This window comes from Nothobranchius furzeri, chromosome 10 (assembly GCF_043380555.1).
Source record: "Nothobranchius furzeri strain GRZ-AD chromosome 10, NfurGRZ-RIMD1, whole genome shotgun sequence".
Lineage (NCBI taxonomy): Eukaryota > Metazoa > Chordata > Actinopteri > Cyprinodontiformes > Nothobranchiidae > Nothobranchius > Nothobranchius furzeri.
The window spans coordinates 38143245-38157509 of NC_091750.1; the positions used below are offsets into that span (position 1 = coordinate 38143245).

The 14265-nt window shown below is 47.4% G+C and overlaps 1 protein-coding gene across 1 annotated transcript in view; it reads right to left on the bottom strand.

The window, feature by feature from the left end:
• npffr2a (neuropeptide FF receptor 2a) overlaps nucleotides 1–14265 on the bottom strand; it is a 42516-nt gene that overhangs the window by 15432 nt on the left and 12819 nt on the right. The window contains exon 2 of the mRNA XM_015960277.3: nucleotides 10183–10517. Coding sequence (XP_015815763.1) covers nucleotides 10183–10510 — 328 coding nt within the window. The 5' untranslated portion in view covers nucleotides 10511–10517. The remainder of the gene's footprint in view (nucleotides 1–10182; nucleotides 10518–14265) is intronic.

Sequence of the window (14265 nt, forward strand, 5' to 3'; positions counted from 1 at the left end):
TCTACTGTCGGCCATGCTGGAAGGAAGCGTACACCGAAGCAGGTTTCCCTTCAGACGGATCGGGGGTTCGGTGTTTCTTCTAAAGCGGAGCGTTGGCCCATCCCCATACTCACACTTCCACCCTTGTATCCTTCAGTTGCGCATTCCCATCCAGGGGTGCGCGTGTGTAGGGTGTCCCGATTCTCAAGTACTGGTTGACCACGCCCCTTTTGCACCCTTGCTCCGCACTTTGCCAAAGTCTGCATCGATGGGGACTTCGGCGAAGGGCATTACCCACAATCCATTGCTCTGTGTGAATTTTGAGAAGAAGGCGGTGGTAGTGGTATTTATTCATGCTCTGAATGTTTTACACTGAGCTTTAACGTGAACAGCAATGGATGTAAATGTTGCCAAATAATTGTTGGAAATTAGTTAGATTCTTAAAAAGTAGCACGGACCGTGACCAGCATCCCGGTGTTCCGACCATCCGTGCTACTCGTCGATACGAGCTACTTTGGGGAAATGCAGGCCGACTACTACGTCATCGGCTGTTCACCTGAAGAGACGCGCTACTTCTGGAAGTTATTGTTGATTGTTTACCCGACAGTTGGCTTGTAAGATATTGTTATTATACTGTAAACAAGACATTTCTCCCATTTTTTACTTCATTCACAGAATCATGACAAACACTGTATACAACAATTATACTACAGTTCTGTACTTTTGAGTACTATCACCTGATTAAAATAAAGCATGCTTAATAAGCGTGTTACTATAGTGGGTGAAACTGTCGTAACACGCTGCGGTAGGGCACAGCGCTAATGGTGGGATTGGGTCATAGTTACTGTATACAATCTGTCCTGCCTCCATACTTCCTGGTTCCAGGGCTAATCATATCTGGGGCCGCTGGGTTGCCAAAGCCAGGGTTTCGCCCAGTGCAGTGTAAGCCTGGCCCCCACCAGACCCAGCATCCACCCCCGCCTCTCTCACAGTCCGCCGGGCTAAGCGGGTTTTCTGGGGAAACCCTGGATGTCTGTGCCAGCATTCGTAACTCGGCCCTGGCCGGCAAAGAGCAGCAGTGTTTAGGAAAGAACGGATGCCATTAGAATGAGCAGAAAGTGGTTGTTGTTTTACTTTAATATCTGGTGAAGCAGGCTAGTGGCTAACGTTGAACTAGCAATGCCAATAGTCAGCCAATCAGAGGTGAGATGTCCAAATATCAGGAAATAACACTCCACATCCTGCAGTCTGAAGCTACTCTCTCCTCCAGCAGACTTCTGTGTCCTCAAACAGGCGCACCAGAGCTTTTTTTCCCCCCAGAGAACGACTTGGGCATTCATTCCTACTAGAGACCCCTATGAACGTATGCGTACAGTTTACCTTTAACTTGTGTGTGAGTCGTCGCTCGTCTGATGCTGAGCTGTATCAACAGTCACCGAACCGTGCCGCATTTTACTCCTTAAACGTCCGTTTTCTGATGCTCAGCAGGTCGTCAGATTTCAGTTCAATCCAGCGGTAGAACATCTCAGAGGCCTGTGAGAGCGTTTCATTTCATCTGAAAGTGTTTTCATGAGTCATAAATTATGTTCAGTGTTGCACAAAAGGTGGTTTTTAGTCTCTAAACCCGGCTAATTGCTTCTTTCAGTGAAAAGGGAACCTTTGAACGTTGCTTTTCAAGCTCAAACACAAAAGTTTTTCCGTACAGAACCAAAACAACCCTTCTGCTGTGAGATGTTCAGACCACCTTCTTCACACCGAATGAAACCTTTTAAATGTTTGGATTGTTTTGGAGTAACAGAGGTGGCAGATGAAGCCCTTTACCAGCTTCCACTCCATTTTTGAATGTTTAATGTCACAAACTTTATTGACTGTTTTAAACGAGTGTTTGCTGAACGCCGCAGCGCCGCCCTGAATCCAGCCACAAAAAGGCAGGATCCTTAAAAAGGTGTTTTATGCTAAAAACTTTCTCTGCTGTGACCGTTTCTGCACCTGAAGCACCTTGAACAGACTCCTGCTGAGTTTGATGTGAATGAAATTATAGCTTAAAGCCGCAAAGCAGAGCTTTCATGTTTACAGGAACATTTGACACGTTTGAGTGCTCCGCTGTTAGAAACGCATCAGATGTTTATTCACTTCTGAGTGTGACACGTTAATGCCCTTTAGCTCGCTCTTTCTCCATGGAGAAGCCATAAAGGGGCATTATGGAAGTGTGACAGCCAAAACATGAATAGAAATAATAAATGTCTTCTTCATACGTTCTCCTGCAATGCCCTGGTCCTGTAGAATGAGCCCTGGCATTTTTACTGTGATTGCCTGTTTTTCTGTAAAACCACAGAAAAAGAGAGATGCTCGGGTCGAGCAGGCTGCTTCATGCGCGTTCACGCTCAGGCATAGCCCGTAGCATTTGCTATCAGTAGCTTTAGCAGCAGAGAGCGAGGCAGTGCCACTTTGTCGCTGTTCCTAACGCCTAGTGACAAAGCTAGCTACATTTCTGAGGACCCTTAGCTACTTTCTGTAGAACTTTCTTCTAGATATTTCCTGCAAATTAGCAACAAAATAGCCGTTTTCACTCCGAACCGTTCTTTGAACGTTGTTTCAGCTGTCATCAAGGATATAAATGTTAGATACTGTGGATATTACTAGAGTGTAGCTCACCTTGTAAGATGTCTGACTCCCATTCAGAAGTCCTGGGTTTGATTCTGGATGTGAACATAGTTCATTTAGTTTATTTTTTACATTAATGGTATATTTTTTTACAGTAAGATGCCCAAATTTTTATTTGAGACTCGCCGAACGGCATTGAATTCACAGATAAAAAAGATGTGGGTTCAACTTTCATTTTGGAACAATTTTTCAAGCAAGGGAAGGGAATGATCTGAGCATGCAGGAGGACTGACCCATCATAAACCTTTATCGGCTGTGCTGAAGAGAAAGGTACAGAACCAAATTATTTAATTAATTAGCTGCATGTTCTCCTGCTCTGTCCCCCCCCCCCCCCCCCCACCACACACACACACACACACACACACACACACACACATGGGACTGTCTCAGCTGTTATTTTCATTAAGGAGTGTGCACATACAGCATCCGCGCCTCGTGCACGAGCCTACTATTGAAGCTGCCATTACGCTTTTGGCCTGAGGGGGCAATCGCGAGCATAAAAATTCAAAGCTCCATAAACTCCCTTTAAAACACTGATCCAGGTCCTAAAACTAAAAACGTACAATGTTTAATTAGTTTTGTTAAAAGTTCAGAGGCAAACGTGGTTCAACAACATTTAATTACTTTCACTCCCACAAGAGTCATCTGCATCCCTACTTTAGGAAATCAGACATCTGCTGATTGTTTGTGTGAAGCTGATTCATTTTTTTAACATCAAACAGAAAAGTCAAAGGAATGAAGTGGCATGACAGAGCATCGTGTCTGAATGAATATTTATTCTCTCTGAGTGCTTCTGTGTAAAAGTTTAACCCTCCCACTGTCCTAATGGGTGTAACCCCGCCAGGAAAGTTGACCATTGAGCAGGATTGATGGTTTGTCCCTTGAGGTCCACGTGGCAGGGATGAGGAGTGAGCACCACCTCAGGGTGAGGGAGGGTTACATTTGTAAGTGCACACATCATCATCAGCAGCGTTCAACACCTCCAGCACTTCCACAACTGCACTCTTAAAGCTAACCGTTGCTTTTGTCCAAGTCCAATCACCGGGGGGGGGGGGGGGGGGGGTTAGGTGCATCTTTATTTTCAAAACCTTAAAGAGAAAGTCACTCCAAATCAAAAATTTTTTTGCTGATAAACTATATAAATGAGTGTCTAATCGTGCTGCAGACACGTGTAGTCACTAATTCGGCACTTTAGTGCATCTTACTTAAAATTTAAATACTCTGCCTAAAACTGTCAATGTTGCACCGTCGTCAGGTAAAAACTCAGCACTGCATTTGAATTTAAATCTGCCGTCGCTATTGGCTAAGAGGTACGCTATGATGTTAGATGGTACATTATGATGTCACAATGTCGTGAGTGTGTGTATTTGTTAGCGGCTCCACCCTCTCGGTCTGCAAGGCAACAGCATTTGTTGCATTTTTCTAACAGGAAGTGGGAATGAAGTAATACTCTGGTAGGGGGTGACTTGCTCTTTAAAACCCTAATTGAACCATTTCCTGCTGTTTTCATGCAGCTGTGAGAAACCTGCAGCTGCTCCGTTATCTTTTAGCAAACAGAGAAACGTGAAGCGCTTGTTTCCCCAAAGTCACTCTTCCCAGTTCCTCCTTGTCAGGACAACGTAAACACGGTGTGTGTTCTGGAATCTCTCGATGAGATCCCATCAATGATTCATGAGCCTTCGGATCTGTCTGCAGGCACCTCAGTCAAGCTCCACAGAAACGTAAAGATCAGTTAGCAGATTAAAGAAGCCTTTTACCTTCATGCCATTTTTGTAATCTCCACACAAGCTGAGCTGCTTCTTTTAACCGACTTCAGGACGTTTGCAGCTTTCAGGAGCTCAGACTCGAATCCTGAGTGACTTCATTAAACATTGTTTCAGTGCAAAATGGACAAATTTCCAGGAATGTGAGTCATTCTCATTGCTGCTTACCTAAAATATCTTTTACCCGCCTGCAGCAGGAGTTATTTTGACGTGGTCAATCCCACGAGGCTGCCCGCGAGTCAAAAGCAGAACTAAAGTCCAGAACCTTCTCCTCCCCCTCCTTTGGGACGCAGATGCCTCTGAGTTATGTTCTAATATCAGTGACGTTAAACTGGAACGTCACCGAGTTTCGTGTTTAACGTCACCGAGCACAAATGAAGGGCAATCAACAAGCCCACCAACACCAGAGGGAGAAGCCCCGCCTCAAACTGCTCCTTGTGGTCATGACTCCGCCCCCTAGCGGTGGAAGCACTGCAGCATGTAAAGCAAATTAAGGCCTAGTCCACACGTAGCCGGGTTTTTTTAAAAATGAATGTCCGCCCCTCCAAAAACTTGCATCCACACCACCTTGTTTTAAAAAAAAACTGTCCACACGTACCCGGATAAATACGTTGTTAAGGACATGCCAGACCTGTAGGCGGCAGTACTTCCCCCGTTCTTAACCTCGTCCTTCGTCTGTGGTCTTCCGCAAGGAGCAGTAATTCCGCTTGCAAAAACAAACAAGCAGAAAGCGCTTGGACGATTGATAAAGCGAGTGCAGCTCTGAGGGCATCCATGCTGTCGGCTAGTGTAAACACAGGTCGCACACGTGATGTCAGCATTTTTTTGTCGCGGAAAGTGACGTTGCGGACCTTAAAACTCCGGTTTTGTCCGTCCACACGCAGACACCCAAAACGGAGAAAACACAGATCTTCACTTTGGCCGGAGTTTTTAAAAAGATCCGTTTTTGTGTGAAAAAACTCAGTTTTCGTGTGGTTGGCAGGCCAAAACAGAAAAATATCTACGTTTTGGCAGATCCCCGGCTACGTGTGGACAGGGCCTAAGCCTTCACATTTCTCTCAGGGTGAAGAAACCGCAGCTGCTCTTCTGCAATAGTAGACACGTAAATAATAAAATGGTTATTTATTTTAGTTTGGTGTCAAGATTCAGGTCCAAATGTTGGGAGAAACAGATACGAGACAGGAAGTGAACCTCGCTTCGCTCCTTAACCCGACTGCTTTTGTGCTGATTTTAATTTTTCTAACTGAAGCGTCTGGGAAGTTTTTACTAAGTAAACTACAAAATAACAGCCTGTGATATTCTGTTCAGTCAGTTGGAGATGACCTGAGATTTATCTCAAGGAACTTCCTTTAATCTTTCAAAATAAAAACCTGAAACATTTAAATGTTCCTCCAAAAACTCCTAATTCCTTTTACTGAAATATGTTCTGAACTAAAATTGTTCGTACACCAGGCTGGATTACCATTTTCATTTGTCTCGCTTATACTTCCTGCTAATGCTATTCGTTTTCTTTAACAAGAACACAAACAAGCCTTCATACTGATTTTTATTTAGGATTTATTTTTCTGAAGGGATTAAATGTGTCGTGGTTATAAACTCACCAAATTAACGGGGCTACGCATCTTTATTAGCATTAGCATGTTATTAGCATTAGCTCAGGAGCCAAGTACAAGATGCATTTAAAAGCTCAGATTGCAGCAAATGGGCTTTGTGGTCACCATCGACGGGTCTGAACTGTATCGCCAGAGCTTTAGCTTTTAGCTGCACACAACGAACACATTTTACCATTAATAACGAGCATTTAGCTACATCGAATCCTTTTGTACTTTTAACAACACCATAGTTTAAATGTCACACAAACAACATCTTTGCATGCATTTTATTTATCTTGAAATCAGCTGAAAAGATATTTTTGAACTAAATAATGAAAGCATCTTTGTGAATTTGTCTGTCAAGCTGGAAAACCAATGACTTAGGTTTATATTTACGGGTGATGCTTCCAGCGTCAGTTTATAATCTAACTTGATATTAAAGTGTGCGTAACACACAAACACACACACACACACACACACACACACACACACACACACACACACACACACACACACACACACACACACACACACACACACACACACAACCCTGCGACAGATGTTTACTGGCTGCATGTTCAGAGAGATGTAAGCTTCCTGACATAATGTAAAGTGCTGTGCTCTCCTGCAAAGCTAATAAGATGTCACTGTTTGCTTCTGTAGCTGCAAGCTGTCCTGGGTTTCAGGATTACGTCGTGGACGAAGGGATTTATTCATTCGAAGAACTGCAGCCAGCTGGAATTCCTCAGAAATCACTGTTAAAAATGTTTGTAATCCCATGCCAGTTTGGTTGGTTTTCACACCGTCTGCTCCTGTGGAGATCCTTTTAGAGGGCTAAGCCTTTAAGACCAGGTCATAAATGTAGCAAGGAGTTTAAAATGATCAACAACACTTTTTCACAATGACTCGGTTATTTTCTACCACAGGCTTCCTGATCACAGCTTACACACCAGTTTCATTGGTTTTCATGACTTCATAGCTTTTTGGTCAGAGAGATCTTTTTCTGAGATCTTGTTAGGTTTGTGACATCTAGAGCCAGATATCAGGCAAAGTAAGCCCGGTGTGTAAAAGTCCCTGGTGTAAGCGGGGAAGACCCGTAACAACCCAGAGGTTGAGCAGCTGTGAGGCTTTACCGCTTTAATCATCTGGCTGTCAGAGGCCCGCCGTCCTGCAGCTCCTGCTGCGGCGCAGCAGCAGAACTGCTCCTGCTCTACAGGCCAGACTTTGGATTTCATGATCAAATTCAGGAATCTGCCTCCAGTCGCTGATGGATTTTGTCATTTTTATTCAAATATTCAGCTGGGACTTAGGTTTGAACACAGCCGCGGTAGCACGTTTTAGGGAGACGCAAATATCGTTTCATGAATTTTTTATATTTACACATTAATTAGTCAGCCTCCTAACCCAAAATCGAGGAATTGAAAACCCACCCAGACTTTTGTCCAACATCAGTTGGAAGAACTGGAAGGCAACAAATGATGATTAAACCAAACATGAATAACACTGAAGTTAAAGCGGGCTTCAAACGTTAAAGCACATTTCCTAGGGATGAGCGAGTACACCACTATCTGTATCTGTTCAACCATCTAAATCAGGAGTGTGGAACCCTGGTCCTCGAGGGCCGGTATCCTGCATGTCTTTGTGCCAACACTTCTGATTCAGTGGTTGAATCACAGCTCATCAAGCTCTGCAGAAGCCTGTTAATCACCTGCTAATTGAAATCAGGTGTGTTGGAGCCTGTGGGACTCCAGAGGCAGCTGATGGGCACCGGCAGTCCAAGCGGAACGTGGCTCGGGTGGTCACCGAGGCAAAAACCCAGGCATGGGAGGAGTTCGGTGAGACCACGGAGCAAGACTTCCGTATGGCTTCGAGGAGATTCTGGTCCACCATCCGGCGCCTCAGGGGGTTAAAGCAGTGCGCTACCAACACTATCTATTGTGGGGATGGTGTGCTGCTGACCTCTACTCAGGACGTTGTGGATTGGTGGGCAGAATACTTCAAAGACCTCCTCAATCCCACAGATACGTCTTCCAGTGAGGAAGCAGAGTCTGCGGACTTTGGGTTGGCCTCTCAAATCTCTGGTGCTGAGGTCACTGAGGTGGTTAAAAGCTCCTCTGTGGCAAGGCTCCAGGGGTGGATGAGATCCGCCCGGAGTTCCTTAAGGCTCTGGATGTTGTGGGGCTGTGTTGGCTGACACGGCTCTGCAATATCGCGTGGACATCGGGGGCAGTCCCACTGGACTGGCAGACCCGGGTGGTGGTTCCCTTATTTAAAAAGGGGGACCGCAGGGTGTGCTCCAACTACAGGGGATCACAATCCTGAGCCTTCCTGGTAAGGTCTATTCAGGGGTTGTGGAGAGGAGGGTCCGTCGGATTGTTGAACCTCAGATTCAGGAGGAGCAATGGGGTTTTCGTTCTGGCCGTGGAACACTGGACCAGCTCTATACCCTTAGGGGGATCCTGGAGGGTGCGTGGGAATTTGCCGAACCAGTCTACATGTGTTTTGTGGATTTGAAGAAGGCGCTTGACCGCGTCCCTCGGGGGGCCCTGTGGGGGGTACTCCAGGAGTATGGGGTACCAGGCCCTCTGATACGGGCTGTTAGGTCCCTGTATGACCGGTGTAAGAGCTTGGCTTGCATTGCCGGCAGTAAGTCGGGCTCTTTCCCAGTGAGAGTTGGACTCTGCCAAGGCTGCCCTTTGTCACCGAATCTGTTCATAACCTTAATGGACAGGATTTCTAGGCGCAGATAAGGTGTGGAGGGCATCCGTTTTGGTGGCCTGAGGATCAGGTCTCTGCTTTTTGCAGATGATGGGGTCCTGTTGGCTTCATCAGAACGTGATCTTCAGCTTTCGCTGGAGCGGTTCACAGCCGAGTGTGAAGCAGCTGGGATGAGAATCAGCTCCTCTAAATCTGAGACCATGGTCTTGATTCAGAAAAGGTTAGAAAGCCTTCTCCGGGTCAGGGATGAGGTCCTGCCCCAAGTGGAGGGGTTTAAGTATCTCGGGGTCTTCTTCACGAGTGAGGGAAAACTGGAGCGTGAGATCGATAGGCAGATTGGTGCTGCATCTGCAGTGATGCGGGCGTTGTACCGGTCTGTCGTGGTGAAGATAGAGCTGAGTCAGAAGGCGAAGCTCTCGATTTACCGGTCGAGCTACGTTCCTACCCTCACCTATGATCATGAGCTTTGAGTAGTGACCAAAGTGTGTGACTCGGAGTGGGCGTGGTCTAACCAGAGAGAGAGAGAGAGAGAGAGAGAGAGAGAGAGAGAGAGAGAGAGAGAGAGAGAGAGAGAGAGAGAGAGAGAGAGAGAGAGAGAGAGAGAGAGAGAGAGAGAGAGAGAGAGAGAGAGAGAGAGAGAGAGAGAGAGAGAGAGAGAGAGAGAGAGAGAGAGAGAGAGAGAGAGAGAGAGAGAGAGAGAGAGAGAGAGAGAGAGAGAGAGAGAGAGAGAGAGAGAGAGAGAGAGAGAGAGAGAGAGAGAGAGAGAGAGAGAGAGAGAGAGAGAGAGAGAGAGAGAGAGAGAGAGAGAGAGAGAGAGAGAGAGAGAGAGAGAGAGAGAGAGAGAGAGAGAGAGAGATGTGACAGTCAGTTACCCAATGAGGATTACTCGTTTCATGCTCGTATTCATCAAGACGCTTTATCCGTACCAGATACTCGTCTGAAACGAGTAGCCCGCTCATCCCTAACCTTTACCCCGTTGTTGATGAATATCTGCAGCTTGAAAACAAAACATGTGAATCCACACAAACAGTTTTTTAATAATTTTCTACATTCTATCCTTATTTTTTTACTGATGGAAATCAAAGGGCCCAGTTTCTCAAACACATAAAAATAGAACCTCCTGCTTTCAGCAACAGGGAAGCAGTCTGCCCACTTAGTTCCTGAACGTGCTCAGACACATTTAGCCTTCTGTTTTCAGATGTTTCAGGATTTTACTGTTAAAAAGGCTGATTCCCTGATATGACGGACACTCAGGCAAACGCAACAACCACACTTAAGTTCCTGATTGGTTTTCAGTGATCAGGACCATGGACAGCGCATAAAACAGACCTACGCTCTAAATCTTCAACACGTAAAGATATCTAAAAATAAATATTTGTAATAAGTAGCAAGAATGTTAGTTTTAAAGCTGAGTCAGCATTCTAACAACTCTTCACCTGAGCAGCATCACAAATGCTCCTGCTCACCTGTGATGATGTTGTCCAGGAGTGTGGTGGGCATGCAGAAAATCCCCACCAGCAGGTCGCTTACAGCCAGGTTCAGGATGAACAAGTTAGTGACTGTTCGCATGTTTTTACTCCTCAGCACGATGAAGCACACCACCCCATTTCCCACCATGCACACCAGAAAGATCAGCAGGTAGGAGACGATGAAGATGGCCGCCGTGGTGGGCTGATGCAGGTAAAATCCAACGTAGGTGGTGATGTTCCTTGGTACAACCAACTCCACAGAGGAGTTGTAGAACGTCCAGTTGTCATAGAGCAGCGTGGAGTTGGTCTCAAGTTCCTGGTTCATTTTAAACCTGTAGAGAGAGAGCCAATCAGATCAGCCCAAATCCATGACACAGGACACGGTGCAAAACGATTTTTAAAAATCCTTGAAAAAAATCTAAGAATGAACAGATTTTCTGCCAAACTACATTCCTTATGTTCATAAACGTACAGCACATGTTTTAATTTGGGAAGTGTCCAATCTCACTGTTGATTTTATTTAGTATAATTAGCATTATGTTATATAAAGGTTTCCATCCTCCCTCCTGCTTTTATTAGAAATAAATTGTTCAAAGCTGCCTCCACTAGTTATTCTGGGAAACATGAGGTGTAATGCACCAAGCATTTAGATTTCACACTCTTCTTTTGGTGTTGGGGGCAGTTTCTGGTTGTTTCACCTGCAGAGAGGAACTCAAACACAAGCATTTAGACCCCATGTTGATGGCCTCATCCCATGCAGCAGCAGGTCGGCCATATTGGGAAGGGAAATTCCAACAAGTAAACGCATTTGCAGTTTTAACAGGGTAGGTTGTCGAATAAAGTAATGTTTCCCATGAACTCTGCTCGCTGCAGGAAGCTCACACTTAAGAGAATATCTGGTTTCAGCCATCGAATGTGAGTTGGACACTATCAGCTTAGAATAAATTCATATTTTATCTCGATATTTTCTGCCCTGGTGGGTCAGCAGGAAGATTAAACTGCATTTATCACCTAAAGTGGATTTTAAATAACTGAGAAATAATGTAACCTTCTGACAGTGCGCATTATTATTCAACCATGTTTATTCTGATGGTTTTCGGTCATTAGTTGCTAATTGTTTGTTTGCATTATTGGGTGTTAATCAGAGACTTGGTGGTGTAAACATCCTCCTGACATGACCACACACACAATCGTTTTTCTTTTTATCAATAGATGCATTATATCGTCATCGTCGTCTTCCTCCGCTTATCCGGGTCCGGGTCGCAGGGGCAGCATCCCAACTAGGGAGCTCCAGACCATCCTCTCCCCGGCCACCTCCACCAGCTCCTCCGGCAGGACCCCAAGGCGTTCCCAGACCAGATTGGAGATGTAACCTCTCCAACGTGTCCTGGGTCAACCTGGGGACCTCTGCTGGTAGGACATGCCCAAAACACCTCCCCAGGGAGGCGTCCAGGAGGTATCCTGACCAGATGCCCAAACCACCTCAACTGACTCCTTTCGGTCCAGAGGAGCAGCAGTTCTACTCCGAGTCCCTCCCAAATGTCTGAGCTTCTCACCCTATCTCTAAGGCTGAGCCCGGCCACCCTGCGGAGGAAACTCATTTCGGCCGCTTGTATCCGCGATCTCGTTCTTTCGGTCATTACCCAAAGCTCATGACCATAGGTGAGGATTGGGACGTAGATCGACCGGAAAATCGAGAGCCTGGCTTTCTGGCTCAGCTCCCTCTTCACCACGACAGATCGGCTCAGCGTCCGCAACACTGCAGACTACGAACCAATCTGCCTGTCGATCTCCCGATCCCTCCTACCCTCACTCGTGAACAAGACCTCAAGATACTTAAACTCCTCCACCTGAGGTAGGACCTCTCTCCCGACCCGGAGTTGGAAAGCCACCCTTTTCCGGTCAAGAACCATGGTCTCAGATTTGGAGGTGCTGATCCTCTTCCCAGCTGCCTCACACTCGGCCACGAACCTACCCAGCAAGAGCTGAAGGTCAGAGCTGGATGAAGCTAGGAGGACCACATCATCCGCAGAAAGCAGAGACGAGATTCTCCTGCCACCAAACTCGACACACTCCACACCACGGCTGCGCCTAGAAATTCTGTCCATATAGGTAATGAGCAGAACTGGTGACAAAGGGCAGCCCTGGCGGAGTCCAACCCTCACCGAGAACAGATCCGACTTACTACCGGCTATGTGGACCAAACTCCCGCTCCTCTGTTAAAGGGACTGAATGGCCCTTAACAGAAAGCCACCCACCCCATACTCCTGGAGCGTATCCCACAGGGCGCCCATGGGGACACAGTCATAAGCCTTCTCCAAATCCACAAAACACATGTGGATTGGTTGGGCAAACTCCATCACCCTTGCAAGGGTGTAGAGATGGTCCACAGTTTCACTGCCAGGACGAAAACCACATTGCTCCTCCTCAATCTGAGATTCAACTATCGATCGGACTCTCCTCTCCAGTACCTTGGAGTAGACCTTTCCAGGGAGGCTGAGGTGTGTGATCCCCCTATAGTTGGAACACACCCTCAGGTCACCCTTCTTAAAGATGGGGACCACCACCCCGGTCTGCCACTCCACAGGAACCGCCCCCGATGACCACACAATGTTGCAGAGACGTATCAACCACGACAGCCCTACAGCATCCATAGCCTTGAGATACCCAGGACGAATCTCATCCGCCCCCGGGGCTCCGCCGCTGTGGAGTTGTTTGACTACCTCAGCAACTTCTGCTCCCGAGATTGGACAGTCCATCCCCAGGTCTCCCGGCTCTGGTTCCTCCTCGGAATGCGCGTAGGTGGGATTGAGGAGCTCCTCAAAGTATCCCTTCCACCGTCCGACTATAGCCCCAGTTTACGTCAGCAGCTCCCCTTCCCCACTGTAAACAGTGTGAGCGAGTTGCTGCCTTCCTCTCCTGAGGCGCTGGACAGTTTGCCAGAACCTCTTTGGAGCCGATCGATAGTCTTTCTCCATGGCCTCACCAAACTCCTCCCACGCCCGAGATTTTGCCTCGGCAACTGCCACTGCTGCACCCCGCTTGACTATCCGGTTCCTGTCTGCTGCCTCCGGAGACCCACAGACCAGCCATGCCCTGTAGGCTTCCTTCTTCAGCCTGACGGCTCCCCAAACCTCTGGTGTCCACCAGTGGATACAGGGGTTGCCATCACGACTGGCACCAGCCACCTTGCGACCACAGCTAGCAACAGCCGCCTCAACAATCACAGAGTGGAACAAGACCCACTCAGAGTCAATGTCCCCCACTGCTCTTGGGTTGACGACCGTCTTGACAGGTTCTTCTGCCAGGCGTTTCCAGCAGACCCTCACTATACGTTTGGGTCTGCCAGGTCTACGCGGCATCTTCCCCTGCCATCTGATCCAACTCACCACCAGGTGGTGATCAGATGACAGCTCCGCTCCTCTCTTCACTCAGGTGTTTCCAAAACATACGGCCGCAGGTCAGATGATACGACTACAAAGTCTATCATCAACCTGCGACCTAGGCTGCCCTGGTACCAAGTGTACCGGTGGGCATCCTTATGTTCGAACATGGTGTTTGTCGTGGCCAAACTGCGGCTTGCACAGAAGTCCAATAATGAAACACCACTCAAGTTCAGATCAGGCGGGTCGTTCCTCCCAATCACACCCCTCCAGGTCATGCTGTTATTGCCCACGTGAGCATTGAAGTCCCCCAGCAGGACAATGGAGTCCCCTGATGGAGCACTATCTAGCACTCGTCCCAGGGACTCCAAAAAGGCTGGGTACTCTGAACTAATATTTGGCCCATGAGCACAAACAACAGTCAGGACCTGTTCCCCAACCCAAAGGCGCAGGGAAGCTACCCTCTCGTCCCCCGGGGTAAACCCCAACACACAGGCAGAGAGTCTTGGGACTAACAAAAAGCCAACCCCAGCCCTCCGCCTCTCACCCGGAGCAACTCCAGCAGAGGAGAGTGTCCGACCCCTCTTAAGGACTTGGGTTCCAGAGCCAATGCTATATGTCGAGGTGAGTCCGACTACATCTAGCCGGTACCACTCAACCTCTGCCACAAGCTCCTGCTCCTTCCCTGCCAGCAAGG